At 45.6% G+C, this 22569-nt stretch overlaps 1 protein-coding gene across 1 annotated transcript; it reads right to left on the bottom strand.

The window, feature by feature from the left end:
- Positions 1–1989: 1989 nt before the first annotated feature.
- ATF7IP2 (activating transcription factor 7 interacting protein 2) lies at positions 1990–21518 on the bottom strand. Its single transcript, XM_053276445.1, has 14 exons — positions 21503–21518; positions 20873–21047; positions 19911–20107; positions 18996–19089; positions 13436–13452; positions 12997–13118; positions 11269–11400; positions 10196–10267; positions 8986–9128; positions 7981–8042; positions 6387–6451; positions 5526–5574; positions 4498–4601; positions 1990–2898 (listed from the first exon to the last, which is right to left on the bottom strand). Exons 1-14 carry the CDS (start codon positions 21516–21518, stop codon positions 2497–2499), a joined length of 1650 nt encoding a protein of 549 aa, XP_053132420.1. The 3' UTR covers positions 1990–2496.
- Positions 21519–22569: the final 1051 nt, after the last annotated feature.

Genomic DNA, 22569 nt, shown 5'->3' with positions numbered 1-22569 from the left:
GGTACCCAAAGTGCAGATTCTGACATCTCAGCATTTGTTTTTAACAGATAAGCAACTAGTCCTCAAGGCTGTAATGAATGCTTGAAAGCATGTGAAAGCTGACTGGTTAGATCTCAGATTTAAAGATTCACACAGAATGCAAATTTCAGTGTCCTGCACATGCACTGTATATCTCCCCATCAGCGCTCTCTTTTTTTCTTCCTCTTGCGCTGGGAAAAGCACAGTATACATGGAGGTGGGAAATAGTTCTCACACTGGAGACTTTTTTTTTTTTTTTAACCAAAGCAGCCGTCACTTGAAAAATAGTGATGATCACTGACCTAAGTTTTCCCATTGTAAAAACAAAGATCCCCACACCACTCCAAGTTCTAGGAGAAAGCGAGTTGGGGACTGTGGGATAAGTTGGGCTTTGTGTGAAAAGGAAACTTGTGTTTGTGTCCCTATGCTTGATGGTGGGTGCACTTTTGTTTCTCTGTGTGTGTCCTTGTGTTGCACGTTTGTGCATATATTTCCAAATACTTGTGTGGGTGCGTGCTTGCTTGCTTGTGTTGCATATCCATGTGTTTGGGTCCACGTTCGTTTGTGAAAGTGCTTGTATGCATGTTTCTGTACCTCTGTGTGCGTGCACGCATGCATGTGCTTAAGATTGTATGCATTCATGTCATGTGAGTGTGTGTTTGCATGGCTGTGTGTGTAGACATTTGCATGTTTGTATGTTTATTTATGTTGCATGCGTCTTTGCATCATATGTATTGTGTGATGTGCATGCATCACATGTGTCTTGTACCTGTGTAGCGCAACACAAAAACACAAGCATCTGTGTTTATGTGCTGTGTGTGTTGTGCATTGCATCTGCTTGTGTATTGTGCACTTTGTGTGTATTGGATCTCTGTACATGTTTGTGTGTTTCTGCAGTTGTGTTGCGTGCATACAGAAACACGAAGTGTTTGTGTTGTGTTGTATGTTTGTGCCATGTGCATTGCATCTGCTTGTCAGTTTGTATGTTGTGCTTTTGTGTGTTTTTGTATTTATGGTGCATGCGTGTTCGTGCGTTTGCTTGTATTGTATGTGTGACTTTGTGTCATACATTTGTGTGTTTGTGAATAGACAGTAAAGAGGCAAAATGGAACTGAGATTACCTCAGGGTTTGTTTGTATTTTAAATAAAATAGCTGTAGGTAAAGGAGCCCTACTCACTGAAGCCAATGTGACCTCCTCACTGCATAAGCCAAGAGCAGTTCTCCTGTCAGCATTCTGACCATGGGAGATGGGCAGCGGGCCCTGTCCACTGAGAGGAGCGTGAGGTAATTCTGAAGCCATGTGAGGGAGTCACACTCTGCTTTACAGAGAAGAGAGGACGGGGAGGGGGAAGAAAAGGAGGCTACGGACATGGCCAGGCTGACTCAGACAGAAGCCCCCATACTGCTCTCACGACCCACCTGGTTTCCCCAAAATGTCTTCCCCTCCCAAGAGTTCACCCTCCATCACTCAAGATGCCCTGCGCCTGCAACAGAACCCAATGGCTGGCTCTCCTTGCTTATGTCAGTATTCATGTCAGCGGGGCCAGCATTCCAGCTTCATTCTTCAAACAGTCTGCAGGAAGGACGACGCTTGCTTCCCATATACTTCAATGGGGCAGGAAAACCTTAATCACTTTTGAGCCACCTCTCGAAACTTCACCAAACCAAGAATAGCAGACGAGCCTGTCTGAGTACATCAGTGGTCTCCCAAATTTGCAACAAATTTGTGCTACACTGTTCTAAAGATTTGGGCGGGGGAGAAGAGGACCAAAGGGTCAATTTTCAGCATTTTTTAACCTGTTGCAAATGTAGCATTTTTAAAAAATCAGATCTCCTTGAAATTTGGCACATTGTAGACCTCATTGACTAGATCACACACACCAAGTTTCAAGTTATTAGTTCAATAACTGTCCTATTTATAAGCAATAGCATTTAGAATAATAGCATTAAAAAAAACAGAATTTTGCAGCTTATGACAGAACTTTTTATTTTATGCCACTCACCTTAACTAAAGAGGCACTGCTTCACATAATTTAATTTCACAAAGGCATTTTATTATTTCTATTAAATATAATTTTAACCATTATTCCTTTGGTATTAGAAGGTGATTTAACGATTACGAGGAGTGTTTTCTTATAAGAAAATCAACCTTAAAAAACAAACAAAACCTGTCCTTCCAAACAGAGCTTATCCATGATCATGATATCCTTTGAAGAAACAAAAGGGAGGCCAATGAGGGGGGAAAACAGAATGGGGAATTATGGAAACCAGATCTGAGAAGGCTCAAAGAAAAACATGTAAAATATTCAGAAGAGAAAATGGTAAGTGGGCAGTGCAGCAAGGCGGCAGTACAACAAAGCAGAAAGAATTCACAGTTGTGTCAGTCCTGAGGTGAGTGAAAGGACAGAAGGTAAGATTTTAACAAGTTACAGGGGACAGGTCTCAGCTACAAGTTACAGGGGGCAGGTGTACAGGAACTATACAGCAGAAATGCATCCAATGTCACAGAAGGGTCCGTAACGCCCATAAATATCCTTCGACTGCATGGTGAAGTAACACCGGCCAGAATTTGGGAACTGGGATAGAGAGCAAGCCATGGGGAGAGGCAATGCCTGGATCTCATTCGTCCTTATCCAGGAAGAAAGGGTCCCATTGGCTGCACTTTCCAGGCATACGAACAAGTGGAAGCTCTCGATGGGGGCACACCGTGGGTCCACCTTGTCGACGTTCCACTGGAGAGCAATGCCTTTGGGATTCTGGACCTGAGCCACTGCGAGCTGCAGCTTCTGAGGTGGGAAGGTGCCTTTGAACCCATCCATGTGCTCCGGGTGCAAACGGATCCGTGGCAACGGAGGAAGATGGGGAAACCGCTCCGGAACCTAGGGAAGCAGAAGCTTTAGTCTCTCTGCTGCACAGGAAAGGCCAGAACTACAAAACCATAAGGAAGGAACTACACTTGAATCCATGCTACTTCGAAAAACAGGTCAGGAGGTTATTACTGCTATGCTAAGCCAATTATTTGCAAACTTGTCATTAATTGCTTTTAAGAGTGCATAGTGCCTCCTACTCCATATTTGCATTCACAAAGGTATACAGGTCGGGTATCCCTTATCTGGACACCCGAAATCCGGAATGCTCCAAAATCCGGACATGACACAGGGGGAAAAGTGGGGGGGGGAGCACCTCAACTCACTTTTAAAATGTGGTCAAGCCACCTCCCTCAGGGCCGGGCCAGGCCGTTCCGCTGCCACTCGCCCACCCGCAGCACGCCCACCTCTGCCGCCACCTGCCTCCTCCTCCTCGCTGCCGCCATTGATTGTAGCCCCTGGAACTCTCGTGCGCTATCACGAGAGTTGCACCTCACTACAGAATATACCGGACGTTTCCAAAATCCGGAACACTGCTGGTCTGGAGCAGTCCAGATAAGTGATAGCGGAACTGTATGTGGGATTGGTCACTGCAATGCAGTAGTTCTTCATCTGGAACAAGCGTCAGAAAGCAGCACACTGGTTTTAAGAGACCACCAGTCTGGCACTCTCTGATTGGGGTAGGAGATTCAATTCCAGGTCTGTCAACTCCACGTTCAGTGCTCCAGTCACTGAAATATGAAGCTGCTGAATACCGACAGTTTGGGTCTGTCCAGTGCTGCGGGCTGTTTCCTCCAAGTACCAGTAGATAATACAGTAAGGAACCAACACAAAAAGCTGGCTCCCTGAGTTTGGTTGAACTTCGTTTCTACTCAACATCCAATTACGAAGAGACTTTCCCAAAGGGAAATGCTTCTCACCACTTAGCACCTTTGATCCACATGCCTGACTGCTTATGTCTCTCCAAACTGGAATGTTTTCTGTCCAGCAGCACAATTAATGAGTCTGCTTATTCTAAATTAGTCTGCCTTTCGATCAGGAGGTGGAAAGCAGTGATTGATTTTGCATTCAAGCGCAGCCCTCTAGTGGAAAAAAGATGAAGCACTCTCCATGCCCACCTTCTCTACAGTAACATTTGAGAATCTATATCCAAGAAGCAGCTGTATGTATCAAACCCAAGGCTTCGCAAGGCTTCCTCTGACTCAGAAAACTCTATAGAGCCTTTTAATTCCAGAGAAGTGGCATCCATACCTTATCCATAAGTTTGATCAACTACCTTGGGTGTCAATACTTCACCGCTATCCAGCCTCTCTCCCATCATGGCACTCAGGGTAACACACAGGGAGCCCCATGGTACCTTTTCATCCAGGTACTGACTAGACTCAAAACCTCTTACTGACAAGCACCACATGTTCTCAGAACCATGCCCTGGTGGACCAGAACTGCTGGACTGGGACAAATGAGTTCCTAGGCTTTGTTTTCAAATGCAAGGGGCCACAAATATCAGCTTGGCTTTCTAGCCATGCATCTTATCGGCTAGATCACCCCAAACACCCCATCTACACACCCCAAACTGTCCCCCAAGCGTATGTCCAACAGCCCCATTTTTACCTGCTTTGCTGACTGTAATGCTGGCAGAGGAGGATCCGGGTTCAGACTTTCTGGTGCGGAGTCTGCTTTGTCTGAAGCTCTCTTCTCTTTCCCCTCAGTACATTCTAAATAAGTTAACAACATTTTGGAACATATTACCAGGCATACAAGGTCAGATCAAAGACCCACTTAGTTCAGCATCTTGCTGCCCACAGTGGAAGGCCCCAAGCAGAGCCCTCTCCTCTCATGCTCCTGGCAAGTAGTATTTAGCAGCATGAGTCAACCTGTGTCGTTTCTCTCCTGATACTGAGCATCTTCTCTTCATTACCTATCTGTCTGCAAAGTTCCCCATGACCATCATGATTAGCAGGCACTGATAGATCGCTCTTCTTCCTTCATAAGTTGTCTAATCCCCTCTTAAAGCCATCTAATTCTGTGGCTGTCACCTTATCCAGTGGCAGTGAGTTCCATAAACCAAAGGTGCATTACGTGAACAATGAACAAATGCTTCTTTTTCTTTGCCTTGAGTCTACTACCCATCCATTCAACTGGATGATACTGTTGTCTGGTCAGTATCATCCACAGAAGAATACTACTGACCAAGGGGGAAGGAGGGAAAGGAAAAGGAAAAGAATTCCATCTATTTTCTCCACACTTTGCTACATCTGATAAACCACTATTGTGTACCTCAACCCAGTTGTCTTTTTTTCTAAACTTAGGCATCTGCCACATATAACACCCTTCCCAGAATTAGCTGCGTCTTGAAGCTCTCCTCTCCTCCCCGCCCCACAGAAAAGCAAAGAGGTGCGAGACTAACCATAACAGTCACATTTCATTAAAAAAAACCCACATCATATATATGCCAATTATTATTAGGGATATTATGCTACTGCTGAATAGAATTGTGTGTTCATATTTTATTTTTCTGGTTTTGTTGTTTTGTGCTGACCTGCTCTGAGCATTGTGTGTGGAACCGGGGCTCATGAAGTTTAAAGCAAATGTGTAAAGATTAACGATGAATCTACAGGGTATTAAAAAAACTGCGTCACCTTTGGCAGCACTGCTTCCTTCTTCAGTTAAGTCAATCAGTAATATGCTCTGCAATTAGGAAATAATTTTAATTAATTAATTAATTAATTAATTAATATTCCATTTATCTCCTGCTCTTCCTCCTAGGAGCCCAGAGATTGGGCTCCTTGGACACGGCTATGTTTGTCCTCACAACAATCCTGTGAGGTAGGTTAGGCTGAGAGATACGTGACCGGTCCAGGGTCACCCAGTGAGTTTCATGGCTGAAGTGAATTCTGGTCTCACCGGTCCTAGTCAAACACTAACTGCTACACCACACGAGCTCATTTAAATTTAAATGAGGCTGGAATGATCACTGACATCTTTATAGATTTTGAACTTGTGTGGCAGTTTTTCTCCCCACTGCCGACCCATCAGGAGGTTAACATTTTTCATTGTTTCATTTTGCATGCATTGGAAAAAAGATAAGCAGAGGACATTTCAGACAATAATTAACAGGAATGCGGGGAAAGAGATATACCAGATATATCCACTCTTTAGGCTAGGGGCTCCCAGTCTTGGCCCCCAGATGCAGTGGTACTACAACTCCCATCATCCTCAGCCACAAAGAGGGAGCAATGCTTTTCTGTATAAGAACCGGGATCATCAGATAGGTCTAAAATGTGGCCTGGCATATCTTGGTCATGTGGGAAGACCCAACAGGTAGGCAGGATGTGGCTGGAAACTGTAGCAGCCAATAAGTCAGCTGCGCTTTATCATGCCAACAAGTCACCATCCATCATTCAGACTCACTTGCATTACAGGGTAGGGGAAAGGTGCTGAGTCTGGGACAGGCCAGAGCAGGCGAGCTCCAAGAGGGAAAAGGGGCTTTGGAAACTGACCTGGGTGTTAGCTGGCGTTTCCATTGGAGCATCTGCATTTGTAGAAGCTTCTTTTTGCTGAACATCTAAGGGCATGTGACAGAAGGGCCATTTTAGAAGCCTTAAATTCATCTGACACCATCAATATATTTACAGCTTGGGAAGGAAAATTAGATAACTGGCTAGCATATGTCAGATACAACCATCAGGGGTTTAACAGCACCACCATGCCCACCGAGAGCTGCTTTAGACAAGGCTGACCAATCTCCAATCTCTTCTGAATGGGGGCCATGCCAGAAATAAAACTGAGAAGTAATTAACATGCTCCTAACGATGACCTACTCGCAAATCGGCAATATTAAAGGGGTGAAGTCAACCCCCCCTCCCCAAGTGTGATACAGGCTGTTTTTCTTTTAACTCTCTGCAATAACTTGCTGGTTTCTTATACGGAACATGTCACCTTTCAGCCCACCAGAGCACCTCACTAAACATCAGACCTGTAGTGAAACTTTTATCTTGCTCTATTTATTCTTCTCACATTTCAAAGAAACTAGATCCCATTTTGTTCATACTGAAACTAACCTCAAAGCACCCAACACATACAAAGAATGAAAACCAATAAGCACCCAACACATAAATTATAGAAAATGAGATAAAACAAAGGCAGTGGCAGAGCACAAAGCACAGAACAAACAAAAACACCCTCAGCAGCAGGAACACCACAGCCAACTAGTTGCCATTATCAGCAGCCAGCAAGCAGAAGCCCGTGCATGTAGCGGAGGAGACCAACTGTCCACAGGTTCTCCAAAACGCCAGGTTTTCAACTGGTGCCTGAACACATACACAGGGCTGGTTTGGACCCTACTGGTCCACACAACTAGAAAGGGGATGTGTCAAGAACACAGTTATAGGCACATCTTACTTGACAAAGTCCCAATGTCCTCCTACCACACCCTTCTAACAAGTGTGGGTGGACTGTTCATCCAAACAGCCGCAGATTGATAAAGTAACATGCCATGTTTTGGATGCTGCTCAAAAGGGCTGCTCTGGAAACCATCTGCTGAACTGAAGTAAAAAAGGTGGCCCTTGAAGCAGGACCTGCTATGTTGAGAGAAGCACAGGAAATGGTGCTTAAGAGAGAACCACCACTCAGCAAAGTACATAATTCCAATTCCACTAGGGGAAACAAAGCTGAGAGAAACTGATTTCACCCTAAAGCCACCCGCCAAGCTGAAGGGCAGAGAAGACGTGAATCCAAGGGTTTCATCACTGGGCCTATGGCATGCCTTCTTCAGTCCTGCCAATTTCAAGGGCACTTAAGTGTGCCTAATCATTACCCTTAAATCCCCAGACCAGACCTGGATCACACCAATTGCTTTTCTTATAGCACATCCATAAACAACTTAATCATTAGAGCAAAGAAAATAAACACAACCATGCACCATGCCCCTTGAATGAAGACGTTTGTTACTAGATTGCTCACCAAATACACTTAGATATCCTTCAGTTATGCACTTGTTTTATGAGAGAGAGAGAGAGAGAGAGAGAGAGAGGTTTTGTTTAGCAGTCTAATGAAATTTGCTTCTTGAAATTCATCAATGCAAATTATCTGTACCTGCAACATTCACAGATTGCATGTCTGAAGTTTGGTTGTCATCAAGGGATATAACTCCACAGCTGATTAAAAAAGCATCAGAATAATAACTGATTACAAAGACACATAAGACATCCAAGCCACTTACAGTCTCATCCACAAATATCGACTTTCCCCATAATTCATTACACATAAGATGAGAACTGTCATAACATTCAGAAATTAGCACTCTCATTTGTATCGTGTATTTTATAATAAAAATCCAGAGCATGAAAACGCCAGCATTCAAGAGAACATTCTTAGATACAGAGGACTTGTATGATGTCAGTAAATGCTGGCTGAGGGCAGTTGTTTACAGGGAGCAGATATTCTTCCAAGTCAGACCACCACCACTTTGCATTTATATAGCGCTTTGAGTGCTCACACAAACAATGACTCAGTAACACTTACAAATAACCCTGTAACTTATTTATTTTGGAAATTGTGTATCTTTCCGTTGAATGATCTTTGCAATAAATTGGAGTAGCACAAACAAACGAACCCCACAAAGCTCTTTTGGAAGAGGTCAGAATGTGCTTCTCTTCAGTCCTCCTGTTGTCCTGGGGCAAGAGCCAGTACAAGCAGAAGGCAATTCAAGACAACTTATTAGAAGCCACCCGGAGCACAGATGGACTGTGTCTGGAGCCCAAGAGACAATAAAGGTGGTACCAGGTGCACATCTCTAGGGAAGAGTTTCACAGTCGGAGGCCAGCACTGAAGTGGCCTCATCTGTGGCAGCTTCTGCTTAACTTCAGAAGGCAGCAACAAACAGAGGAGGGCCTCCAAAGTTGAACTTAACCAGGTTCCTGTGGGCGACGGCAGTCCTTGAACTTAGGGGCTGCTGCCTGCCTCTATTACAAACCTTACATGAACTCACACACTCTGACACTGCATGCGACATGTTACAAAGCGAGAACAGTCAGGTAAGCTTGATCTTCTCCAACTGGAAGCATGCAGCCACTGACCAAATGCCATTGTTTTGCCTACCTTACAGCTATTTTCGACAGAGCTTTACTATGAGTAGGTGGTGTCTTTGTTGATCGTGCTGACTGGCTGCTTCCACTTCCGAGCAGAAGAGGCTTGCTCCGATTTAAGACTCTGTTTTGGGAATGTGCACTGGGAAGATCCAACTGGGAAGGAGGAAGAAAACAAACACACACACACACACACCATGTATTGTGGCATTCAGAAGTTGAACATCAATAAGAGTCAGCTTCCTTCACCACTGGAGGATGCCTCTTGCCATTGGTTTTGCCCAAATGTCATTTGGGAATTATCTATTCATATTCATACCTACCTTAAGACAAGCAGCCCCCATACAGGTTGAAAAACAGAACTTCTTATCTTATCTGCAAACACACACACACACCCTCCCCCAATTGTGATGCCAATGAGGAGGTGCTATGCAAGATCAAAGGGAAGTAGACCATCTCCCCTTTATTTGTCTTCCCAAAGATCAGACATCCAATTATGCCAGCCTTTATCTTGCACAAACTTTCCATAGACTAAAACTCCTGGTTCTAAATGGCTCAGTTAAAGATGACCACCCAGGAGAATTCAATTATTTATCAGGCTCCAAAATGTCCCCTAGAGACTATATAATCATCTCTGGGAATCTCCTTCCATACACAGAGCTTCAAGGTCGTCCTGCACCTCAACAGCGATCACTTCCTGGTTTCGCTGCAACATTCACCCAGTAGCACCATATTGAGGATCGTTTTCATCCCATCTTACCCACAGGCAAAGCTAGTTGCCGAGCAAAATGGACCCTCCAATTAGCTTTCACAGAACCTATTGTATCCTGCAAAGCTATTGTAATTTCATACTTTTATTTTTTTTCCTATGTAACTATAAACAACCTTAACTATTTTTAAGTACTTTTAAGTACCTTTTGAGTCCACTGTTTTCTAGGAAGTAGACTTTTCTCTCATTGACAATCTTAGCTCTATTTTAAATTTAAATCTTCTTCTACCTTATTACGACTCCATACTTTAATAGTTCCATAACAGTCATTTTATATTTTATTTCCCACTCCCTTCTTGTCTCTCATATATTGTTCTTATGCTAGTCTACGACCAAATAAAAGGTGATTGATTGAGCACTGAGCTCCAGTTCCCAGCATTCACATGAATTAGGACACTGGGCAAACGGTTGAGTTACTCCCATCAACACTACAGTGCTGTGACAAAAAACTTACCTTTTTGGACAAGTCTGCCTTCTGGAATGCTATCACAGCATTAACACGTCTGTCAAGCCTGGATATTTTCTTCTGAGAGGAAAGAGAAAGAAGTGGTATGGGCCAAGTTGCAGCAGGACTGCCTAACAAGGAGAGCAGCATCAACAAGGGCACTGAAGCCGATCGGGAGATTAAGGCTGGGCCGCAGAGTTCGAAGTGTGACCCTTCTGCCCACCCCTGCTCTCTTTGGCCTCCCTAGTTTCCTTCCCACCTGCTTTGAATCGCACCTGGATTCACAAACTGGCAATCCATCATGCTCTTAGTACTGGAGCGATGGAATGCCGATGGCAGCAACCCAGTCACTGACTAGGACTAGCCCTTGGAAGTTCCCCAGAGTAGCTCCACTTATGGAACATTGCAACAGCCTGAGTGTTCTCAGAAGCTGCACTGCCTAGCATGTTATGCCGTCTCATGTATCCTGACCCCATGATATCACAACAGCCCAGTCAATGGCTGTGTGTAGAGTCTCTGGGACATGTCAGCAGACAACTTAATTTACAGGGAGAGCCAGGACTGCAGCTATCAACTAACAGGGGCCAGCAAATTCTGCAGATCAGTGAAAGAGCTGTTTCTCTGAACTGGCATCTTCACCATCAGCTAGTCCTTGAATTCCTCATAAGAACAGCCCTGCTGGATCAGGCCCAGGGAGGCCTATCTAGTCCAGCATCCACCAGATACCTCCGAGAAGCACTGGTTCCTCTGTAGCACCTTCTGCCCCCTTTCTCTGGAAGGAAGAACCTAGACTGCAACCACTAACGCCCAGAGGCCATATCTTTCCACCCGCTGCATAGCATCTTTGTATGGGTCTTAACTGTTAAGCTGCTTTGGGAGCCAATCTTGGCTGAAAAGTGGGGTACAAATGTAATAAAATAAGCAACAATATCCATGCGTGTGAAAGTGAAATGACAGGACGGGAGAACACTACGGCTCCTTTAAAACTTTGTTTGCCTGTGTATGAGAGCTTGTGGCCTATTAATTAACATACTAATGCACAATGAACAACCTACAAAGCTTTAAACAGAATGTTGTCTTACTACAATCTTAATAGATATCCCTTCGTGCTTCTGTAGGCATTGCGTGCGATCAATTCTCTCACTTAAATGCTGCAGATTCTTATCCAAGTCTCCCACTGTCACATCTAGCTGAGCTTGAATGAAATGCTTGACCTACAATAGCAGCAGGAGAGAGAGAGAAAAACCACATATCTTAAAATCCAGAAACTCAGGACCATTTGTTGGAGAATGCACTGATTTAGCAGCAAATGTTTTCAAGCCTCCCTAGGAGAGAAGCTGACTAAAAAGAAGTGTGGGAATGTTCTGTTCAAACAGGATAGCTAAACTAGAAGCCTACTTCTACATTGAGTTAAGTGCATCTGGCCTTCTGCATTTCCTTTTCCACATTCATTCTGCAGTAGTCAAATCTCCTCCACTGACTGTTGCACTTTTAAGTGTGATACAACATGATTGTGTGTGATATGATCTCTTTTACCATTGCATTTGTTTCAGTCCTTCCACTCATGTTAAATCCTTGATATCGTCTTACCATTGTAGACTAGAAACCAAAGCTCCAAATGCATCCAAAGAACTACCTCCATGCAGTTTGGACCTGTTATTCTTGAAGATCAACACCAAATGTATTTATTTTATCATATTCATATAGCACCTGATATGTGCATCTCCAGGCAGTGTACACAGTTTAAAACAACCAATATAAAAACAGAGTAAACACAATGAACACAATAAAAAGTTAAGACAATTTCATAGAATAAAACCAATTACTGTATTTTGAGGCAGAAATGCCACAACAGGTATGTTTTAAAAACTTATTTCAAAGTGCCTGTGGTGTTTACGCCAGAATTGGGGGCAATGGAAGGAGGTGGAGCCAATCTTCTGCCACTGCTGGGAAGAGCTTTCAGGGCAGGCAGTACAGGGAGCTAAGCATCCTCTAATTTACACTTAAAGGTGCCTCCCGCCACTGCTAAACATGGTCATTTCCTGGCCACAGGCCCAACTTGGCCACCCCCACCAGAGCAAATCCTTTTGGCGGGGAAGGGCGCAAGGAGCCAAAATGCCCCCATGTGGAGCACAAGTGGTGCTTCATGAGAAATGGAAGGGTTGGGGAGGAGTGTGACTTGCTGATTTAGCTGTGGCATTCACATTGATGTGGCATTTCTTATAGCGTTTGAAAAAATTTCAGCCATTTTTCAATGGTGCAGCATTTACGCCAATGTAGTTTATGCTGAAAAATACGGTAAACAGTTTAAAATTAATTTCAGTTAAAAGCCTGAGAAAACAGGTGTATCTTGAGGGTCTTTCTAAAAGCAACCAGAGATGGATGATGCCCCACCAGTGTGCAGGCATAGCGGGGGGAGTGCCAGGATGGCGGTGAGCAGAGGAGGAACATGTTCGGACCTGCTCTCCTTCACTTTAAAGGGGCCCCCAGGGGGGCTTCAAGCAAGCTATTAAAACAAAAATAGCAGTTATGCAAAGCTGAAACTGACATCTCAGTTTAGAGAAATATTTAGAATGCTTCAGCGCCATTGATCATCACCCTGAGAGCACCCTAAAAGGACAGAATGCCCCCAAGCACCATACTCTCAGAGCTCTCCTGTCTTAGACCTAGGGCAGTTCCTTTTTCTCATGGCCACCAACAGCAGCTGCACCTATAAGCCAGGACCACCATGTGGCTCTAGAGCACAACTAGAGCAACATAATCAAAAGCAAGCTTTTATGCCAAGAAAAGTAAAAGAGAGAAAAGCTTGCCTTCTCCAATCCAGAGATTCTTTTCTCCGAGCCTGAAGAGCCTGAATCACTTTCCTCAGATGTCCTCAGATGTTTACAATGGACATCTTCATCACTTTCTGAAGTTCTTTTTTTCCTCCTGTCTTTGGAAAAAAGACAAGATGACATTCACAGAGGGATTTGGAAAACATCAGCCACACACCACAACAGATTTCAGTGAGGCCAGATCAATCCTGAAAATAACATTTCCCCCTCTAGCTTCTGGGGAAGCTGCAATTATGACAACAAGTTTCTTTGACGGCCTACCCCACCCCACAAAGATCTGGAGCCCTCACTACACAGGCCACACTTTATATAATGTGCCAGCTCAGACTGAAATGAATAGCGCTTTTAACACCACCAGGTTTTCAGAGGTTGAATGTACAGTTGTGCATAATATCCAGGTCTTTTTAGTCCTTACCTTGCTTACGACACAGTCTTTGTTATTCAAACCCGCATTGCATTCACCCAAGGGGCATGGGAGTAGGATGGGAGATTCAGATGCTGGCACTATGTAGCAAGGAAATTTAGTCTTCTAAACATTGCAACAGTTATGTTGTGAGCTACAACCCAACCAACTTCCTTACAGAAAAGCAATAGTGACGCAGACAGGATGCTCCTGTAATGCTCCTCTCTGTCTCTCCCCCGCCCCCCGTCCCGTGCCTGACCCACTGCTCTTGCCACCCCACACCCAGCTCCAGAACCTGGAGTAGTCAATAGTCAGAGAATAGTATATATAAAAAAATCACCTCCCTGGAATTGAGAGGGGCAACAGGGAGGGACCCTGACAGAGTTTCCAGACTATGTACGGAGGCAGCCCCACAAAGAGCACCTTGAGGTAGTCCAGCCTGGCTGCATTTTAAGTAATCAACCTCCCCTCTTCCTCCTCACCCCTTTTGACTTTTTAAAGTTGGTTTTGAGAGGGGGCTGCCCCCCAGGGAGAGCACGGGGAAAGGTGGTTTTGGATTGTGAGCCCTTTTGAGGCAGGGAACTCTCTTATCATAGCTTTGCTAGGTGAGCTGCTTGGAGAACTGGTTGAGAAGTGGTAAAATATCTTTAACTAATAATCACTGCTGAGGGGAGAGAGTTCCCTCGCCTGGAGGCTCCCAACCTTGTGTCCTGATCTAGCTAAATACAGACAGCAGCCAGACACCAGACAGGGAGGACTTTATCGGCTGCCCAAGAGTACCATGAAGACGCGCACGTGGGCCCCCATCCCACCCCGCCAACGAGCACCGCCATTTTGAAGAAAAGTAAAGGACAGAACTCCAAGGCTGGTTGGTAGAGTCAGCCATAGCAATAAAGAATTCTACCTGGTGGTAGTGGATAGCTAGTGCACAGGGCTTGCTGAGTCTCGATCCCCGACAGGTTGTCTTGTGAACCTTCCGTTCTTTCCTTCACTTTATCCAAGACCAAGATCTTGCTTGGAGAAACTATCACCGAAGACGCTGACTCTTCCAAACAATCTGACAGATGGCTAGTTGGTGGTGCCAAATTTAAGCACTCTTCCACTGGCTTAAATAATGGGAAACTTGAATTTTTTTCATACCATTTTTTAATCATGTCTTTCAAAGCTCCAGGATTTAAGATCTGTGAAACATCAGGGTCTGTGCTGGAGGAGTTTTTAGATGAAAAGTCCTGGGGTACTTCTCGGCAGTCATTATAAATGCTGATTTCGGAACTAACAACTAGCTTAGTTACTGGCTCTTTTAACACTGTAGGGGACAACTGGGTGGGGTAAAGTTCTTTTTGAGAATTGTGATTTAAGCAGTTTGTTTCAACCATTTCAAAGTGACCATGATTATCTTCACTGGAGATGCAATTTGCAGTCCTTTGTGGCTCCTGGGGACTCTTCAGTTTGCTCAATAGTTCCATTTGCTTTCGACTACTTGGAGTCATTGTTTTTCTTGCGCGCAGAGGCTTTTTGATTTCTGTGTTTGGATTCATTTTTAAACCCTATAATGAAAAAAATATGCTTCTTAAAGCTGTAATTGAACATATTATGTACTTATTTTTTAAAATGGTGTCGGCTGCCTTCCTACAATATGTACTCAAGGTAGCTTAACAGGAGACAAATCTTCATTAAAATGAATTCCAGTATGAAAGGCCAGTCACAAAACAGACAACAGCAGCTGAACTAAAATGCCAAGGACACAAGTAAAGCCATCAAATAATTCCGGTAGCATACCACTACAGAACGAATGCATGCAAAAGCATATAGACCAACGGATGGACACCAAAGACCTGTTGGAATTGGATGGACCTGAAATATAAACAAGACAGGCACTAGGTGGATCATCTTTGAGAGGAAGGTTCCATGACTGCGATGCAGCTGCAGAAAAGGCCCTGCCCAGGTAGGCAGCTGCCTTACCCCTGCTAACTTGGCAAAGAGGCACCTTTTTAACATGGTGATTCTCTTTATTTAGCAGGGGGAGAGAAACTGGCCCTATCCACCCCCAGCACAGTACCTCCAGTGACTGTTGCTGGTGTCTATCTTATGTTTCTTTTTAGATTGTGAGCCCTTTGGGGACAGCGAGCCATTTTATTTGTTTCTTATTTCCCTGAGCCATTTTTGGAAGGGCAGTATAGAAATCGAATAAATAAATAATAATAATAATAATATAACCTCCACAGGTGGAGGCACCCAGAAAAGGGCTTCTAATGCAGATCCCAGCTATTGGGCATAAAGGAGCAAGCAGGCCTTCAGGTAACCATGCCCAATTCAAGCCCTTTGCATTCACGTGAGCACCATTACTCTGGAGTCAGTCAGAACAAGACATTGGAGATCGAGTCTCAACATTTATCAAGTTCTCTTTCAGCTGGTGTACCAGGTGAGCAGCATGCACAGGGGATTCAAGCTGCAAGAGAAGTTATAAACAATCACTACCAATTCAACAACTAAAAATGGCAAAGAATAGAAGTACATACTCTTGATTAATAGTCCACTCTGCAATTGCAAGTGTGTGCTAGGGATGTGCACGGAATCAGTTTGGAGGCCCTTTATGGGCCTTCAAACCGGTTCAAACAGCGGGTGGTTCCGCCGGTTCAAAGGCGGGGTGTGTGTGCCGCTTTAAGGGCAGGGGGAGGGTGCACTTACCCCTTCCGCCACTCTTCCCCTGCTGGTGCTCCGGTTTTCCAAAGTCTATCTCTTTGCCTCTCTGCCGCCCCGTTTGACCCCACTGTCTGGAAATAAGCAGAAGTATCTGGCGCGCCTGTGCATGTTGTGCCCCTGCCCCTGCCATGTACGCACCCGCACCAGATACTTCCACTTAGTTCCAGACAATGGGGGTAAACGGGGCAGCAGGGAGGAACACTGCCGTCCCATGGAAAACTGGAGCACTGGCGGGGGAAGAGAAACAGGCAGGGTAAGTGCACACTCTCCTGCCCTTAAAGCAGCACCCCGCCCTCCAGCCTTTGAGCCTCCCCTGCCCAGTTGCACATCCCTAGTGTGTGCAAGTGTTAAACAGATGGGCAACTCAAATGAACATTAGGGCTGTGCATACCCCCTTGAATTCCACAACCACTTGTTTATGAACTCTCTCTATATACTTGTGTGTATGTATGCACTGCACTACACTGATGACGCCACTCTTATAGTTGAGAATGCGGATGCTCTGCAAGCTCTAGTAATGAAAATCCAGGAGCACAGTGAGAAAATGGGACTACAGCTAAATGTATTGAATACTAAACTAATGACAATGGGTACAGCAACCAGCCTCAGAAATGATAATGAAGACACTGAAGTGGGGGACAGCTTCTGCCTTTTAGGATTGACCATCAACAGTAAAGGATCCAGCAGTCAAGAAATACGCCACAGACTAGCACTCGGTAGGGTTGCAATGAAGGCCTTGGAAAAGATATTTAGATGCCGTGACGTGTCTATACCTACAAAGATTAGATTGTTCGGACAGTGGTTTTCCCCGTGACACTCTATGGATGTGAAAGCTGGACTTTGATCAAGCAAGATAGAAAAAGTGTTGATGCTTCTGAACTTTGTTTGGAAAACAAACAAATGGATCATAGAACAAACCAACTCAGAATTCTCACTTGAGGCACAAGTGACCAGGCTCAAACTATCATACTTTGGACACTTTATGTGAAGACCCAGCTCCCTTGAGAAGTCCATAATGCTGGTAAAAGCTGAAGGAAAGAGAATAAGACGATGACCAGCAGCAAGGTGGATGGACTCGATTACAGCAGTAATGAATGCACCTCTGAGAGACCTTAAAGGCCAAGTTAAAGACAGTTAAAGATTCTCTTATCCTGGAGAGAATCTATCTATGTGGTTGCTAAGAGTCCACACTGACTTGACAGCACTTAATCAATCAATCAATCAATCAATCAATGTATGCACTGAACTAAAGATAACACTTCAGGCATCTGACAACATGGGCTCTAGCACAAGAAAACCTATTCCACAATTTTTTAAAAAGCACTTGTCTAAGTATTTACAAGACTCTTTGCCATTTCTGCCCAGCAAAGGGATCAACCTAAGCAGGGAGCTTCCTTTGAAATGCAGACAAAGGAGCTGACACTTTGCTGGGTGCTTATCAGAATTCTATCCCAAGGAGCTGCACAACCCAAGAGCTGCTTCTTACAGCCAGAGACTTGCTGCTGGACCCAACTGCCTCTCACTTCCTACCTACCAGTGGACAGATTCCATTCTCGATCCAACAGCTGGTAAGAGTGAGATAAGGTGATGCTTGTTACTCAACGGCTTGGAACAATTTTTTCTTCTCTCTGAAAAGGCATCATGGCCCATTTTAAGTATTGTACAAATGTAGTCACACTCATTAATAACTAGAACTCATCTACTTATTAAGTTCACATATACTATGCAGTCCATAAGAGGTACACATAATGTACAATCCACTTCAGTGAGTTCAATTTTGATTTAAAATCTTTGTCAAGTGGGAAAACTGTGAAATATGATGGCGTGAAACTTTCTGAAGAGAGAGGCTTGTTATGAATCTGTTCAGTGCTCTCCAAAGTTCCAAACGGGATGTGAAAAACAATTTGTCTTTGTCAAAAGGACTATTGCAATTGTTACAAGGTAATTTCTAAAAGTTCCTTCTAGGTGCCAGCTAAATTCATGATATTGCCTCTTATTTTCTTAGAAAGCAACATCATGAATCTAGCTGGCAGCCAGAATAGCCTCTGAAGCCTCTGTCTTCAGAAAGATTCACTCCATCATATTCTACATTTTTCCCAATTGACATAGATTTTTATTTGACATGGAGATCACCAAGTCACCATAGTGGATTTTACAGTATATATGTACCTCTTGTGGACATTATAGTACATGCATGGTGTAGTGGTTAGAGTGTTGGACTAGGACCGGGGAGATCTGAGTTCAAATCCCCATTCAGCCATGAGACTTGCTGGGTGACTCTGGGCCAGTCCCTTCTCTCTCAGCCTAGAGCACCCAATTTTAGCTGATCATTTCAGCTTACACCTGCCTCCGTTGGAAACAGGCAGCTATAGTCTCACAGACAGGAAAAGATTTCCAACTGAGCAACATTCACATCGTAAGACCCTGGACAAACGAGGATTTTTATATACAGAGATAGGCTCGTCCCTCATGGACTCAACTTGGGAGGATAACCTACAAAAATCCATATGATGCAACATGTGTGCCTTGTTATTTTCCTGTCACCTGCAAATCTGCTAAGACAGCATTCTGAACTGCCCCCATGTGATTTGTGTGCGTCGCCCCCCCCACCCCCAATTTTATTTTAAATTTATTTTATTTTAAAAAAAACATCCTGTTGATAAAGGCATAAGCAGAAACATTCAGCTAAAACTGGGTTTCTCCTCGGTCATCTCTTCCCTCGCTAGAACCTCAAAGGCTTTTGCAGTTATAATAGGAATAAATGGAGCAGGAACTTCTGCTCCCTCCAAGCCAGCCCCTCCCACTCCGCGCAAAACCGGCGCAGCCGCCGCCTCGCCTGCCTCGCTGCGCAGAAGCCGCGCAGACGCACCGGAACGCCGCCTCCGTCGGGTTGGCGCGCCGCGCGGATGACGCTCCCGCCGCCAAGATTCCAAAACCGTTGGAACTCCGGAAGGAAGGCGGAACTTTACACCATAAAGACCGAGAGAGAGGGGAGACTGGCTGCGCATGCGTAGCTGTAGCACAAGCCTCGGCCCAGGCTCTCCGGGGTTGGAGAACGGCGTTAACCACTGACCAATCAAGAGGCAAAGCGCCGCTGACGTACAGAAGGGAGAAGAAACAGAAAGATGACGGTGATGTCTTTTGTCTCCTCGGGATGCCCTCTCGGCCAATCAGGAGCAGCATGAGCCAGCAGTTGGGGAGGCGTTTGTTTCGAGGCTACTAGCCAATCAGCAGTGAGCGCCTCCTGGAGAGAGGAAACGGGCGGGAGGTGTCGCTCAACAGAACTTTCTTCCAATCGGAGCGCAGCAGAGAGTGCGGGAGGCGGGTGCATGTGAGGCAGAGGGGCAAGTTGCGGCCATCGGAGTGTGAGCGCAGCCCCTCCGTCTGCTCTGAGCCCCCTCCCGCCGCCCATGCGGAGGACGGGTAGAGCAGCCTCAGACCCACAGCTGGTTTGAAGCAGTTTGCTCCTGGGCACGCCGGACCACGCGGGGGTGGGGGGTGGGTAGAGCCGCCTCCGCCCCGCAGTTGGTGCAACGCAGTTGGTGCAACTGGGCATGCAAGCCATCCTGGGCATGCAAGTTGGCGCCTGGGCATGCAAGCCATCCCGGGTGGTGGTTAGAGCAGCAGGTTAAGCAGTCTCAGCCTTGCAGTTGGCGCCATGCAGTTGGCACCTGGGCATGCCACACATGCAGGCAGGGGTGGTGGGGTGGAGTAGAGCAGCCTCAGCCCCGCAGTTGGTGCAATGCATATGGTGCCTGGGTATGCTGCCTATGGGTATGCTAACACAGTTGCTGTCTGGGCAGGCCGCCCATGAGGAGGGCAGGTAGTGCAGCCTCGGGCCCTCCGTTGGTGCAACGCAGTTGGCACAATGCAGGTGGCTCCTGGGCATGCCGGTTATGTGGGGTGTTGGACAGAACAGCAGGCTGAGCAACCTCATCTGAGCAGTAGGCGCAACACATTTGGGCACTTGGGAACGTGCCCCTGCAGGGAGGTGGGTAGAGCAGCAAGGAGAACAGCCTCAGCCCCGCCGTTGGCGTGATGCAGTTGACTCCTGCATGTTGTGTAGGGCTTTATAGGTTATAACCAGCACCTTGTATTTTGCCCAGAAGCGTATTGGTAGCCAAATAGCTCTTTAAGTATAGGAGTAATATAATTATAATTATATTATATACATATTATGTACATAATTATAATACATTATAATAATACAATATAATAATTATAATACATATTATGTACATAATATCCCCTGGCTGCTAACTTGGCAAAGAGGCACCTTTTACCGTGGTGATTCTCTTTATTTAGCAGGGGGAGAGTAACTGGCCCTGTCCACCCCCAGCACAGTACTTCCAGTGACTGTTGCTGGTGTGTATCTTATGTTTCTTTTAGATTGTGAGCCCTTTGGGGACAGGGAGCCATCTTATTTGTTTTTTATTTTTCTATGTAAACCGACCTGAGCCATTTTTGGAAGGGCGGTATAGAAATCGAATTATTATTATTATTATTATTATTATTATTATTATTATTATTTTATTATTATTATTATTATTATTTAAGTAAAAATTTGAATATACACTAATTGTATTTATTTTGAATTTTCACTTTTTACTATAGCTTGGGTGGGGGGGCGCTCAACAGAATGTTGCATCAGGGCGCCAGATCCCCCAGAGCCGGCCCTGCTCAGCCCCGCAGTTGACGCCAGGGCACGCCACCCATGAGGGGTGGGTAGAGCAGCCTCACACCCACAGTTGGCGTCTGGGCACAGCCACAGCCCTGTAGTTGGCATCTGGGCATGCTGCCCAAACGGAGGGCAGGTGGAGCAGCCTCAGTCCCTCAGTTGGTGCAACGCAATTGGCACAACGCAGTTCACACCTGGGCACGCCGCCCATGCGGGAGCGGGGCGGGTATGGCAACTTCTGCCCTGAAGATGACGCAACGCAGTTGGAGTGTGGGAATGCCACCCATGTGGGGGGCGGGCAAAAAGCCTGAGCCCTGCAGTTGGCGCAACGCAGTTGGTGCCTGGGCCTCTGCCCCGGAGTTGACGCATAGGCTTCTCAGAACCGCCTCAGCCCTGCAGTTGGCGCATGGGCATTCCGCCCATGTGGGGTGATGGGTAGAGCAGCGGTTAGGGCAGCCTCAGTCCAGCAGTTGGCACAATGCAGTTGGCGTCTAAGCTCGTTGCCCATTCGGGGTGGCTGGTAGAACTGCGGGTAGAGCCGCCTCAGCCCCATAGTTGGCACATGGACATGCCACCCATGCGGGGTGGCAGGCAGAGCAGCCTCAGCTCTGTGGTTGGCGTACACTGGCTGATCTAACTCCCAAATGGGGCCGTGTGATGGAGAAGCATTGGAGCACCCATGGTGTGGAGCATCTCACCTCCGTGTCTGGCCATCACCAGATAAATGGCTTAGTGGAGAAGTCCCCAGGGACTTTGGGGACCATGATCCAGGAGTTTTTAAAGGAATGTTCCAATTACTGGGGCTTGGTGTTGCCACAGCTATAGTTGGCCTACAGGGCCGTGCCGGGATGTGAGGTACCACAAGGTGCTGAATTTGGAATGTCATGTCATTTTCCAAACCCATTAACTATATTGAACTCTGGGAATCAAAGCAAAAAAATGATAAATTCATCGAAACATGATCCTTACCTTCTGGAATGGGCAGTATCAAGAGGATGGGACTCTGCACTTGTTTTGCTGATAATAAGCATCCTGTTATCAGCTTTTTGATTTCCTCATGAATATTACATAAAAATGTAATAGGGGAAGGGATTCCACAGCCCCCTTTCACCTGTACCCAATCTGGAGGAGTACAAGCGAAACAAAACTTGTCTTTTGGCACTACTGCAGGTACATAACTATAATAGGGCAAGGGGAGAGAGTTGTCTGGGGGCCCACTGATTTGGGCCCCCGCCAAAGGCAAGTCACATGACTGACTCGCCCAGCCGTTACCTGCCCGGGCTTCCTTCAGTTGTATTCATCCTCTGAAACTGATGTGAGTGTTAAGCCCTGGAGCTACCAGAACAGCAGGTCTTTCTCTAGTACCATTAATGACTTGCATCGTCCACAATTTCCAAAACCCTTTAAAAAATAATTTAGGATGATGTTCTATTGTGGCACATAGATGTTTTTAGATAGATAGAAAACTATGCTTTTTGTTACCACTATTCAGCCTCATTTCTTTACTTCATGAGCTGAGCTTCAGTGAGGGGGCGGCCCATTTTAAAATCTTGTCTCTGGGCCCACTCCAACCTTGCTACACCCCCGCACTACTGATTTGGAAGAGGAGCTGGAGAAGAAGAAAGATCACAGTGCCTGAATTTTTGTGTGTGTTGGACCCCATGGGGAGGATTGGGTAATTTAACAGAATCTGATTAGACAATGGCATAACTCCATGAGATAATAAGGGATTAGGTGTCACCCAGAGAGAAACAGAATTACTTTA

This window comes from Hemicordylus capensis, chromosome 13 (genome assembly GCF_027244095.1).
Source record: "Hemicordylus capensis ecotype Gifberg chromosome 13, rHemCap1.1.pri, whole genome shotgun sequence".
NCBI lineage: Eukaryota > Metazoa > Chordata > Lepidosauria > Squamata > Cordylidae > Hemicordylus > Hemicordylus capensis.
The sequence above is the reverse complement of the archived record's forward strand: the minus strand, read 5'-3'. Positions and strand labels throughout refer to the sequence as shown.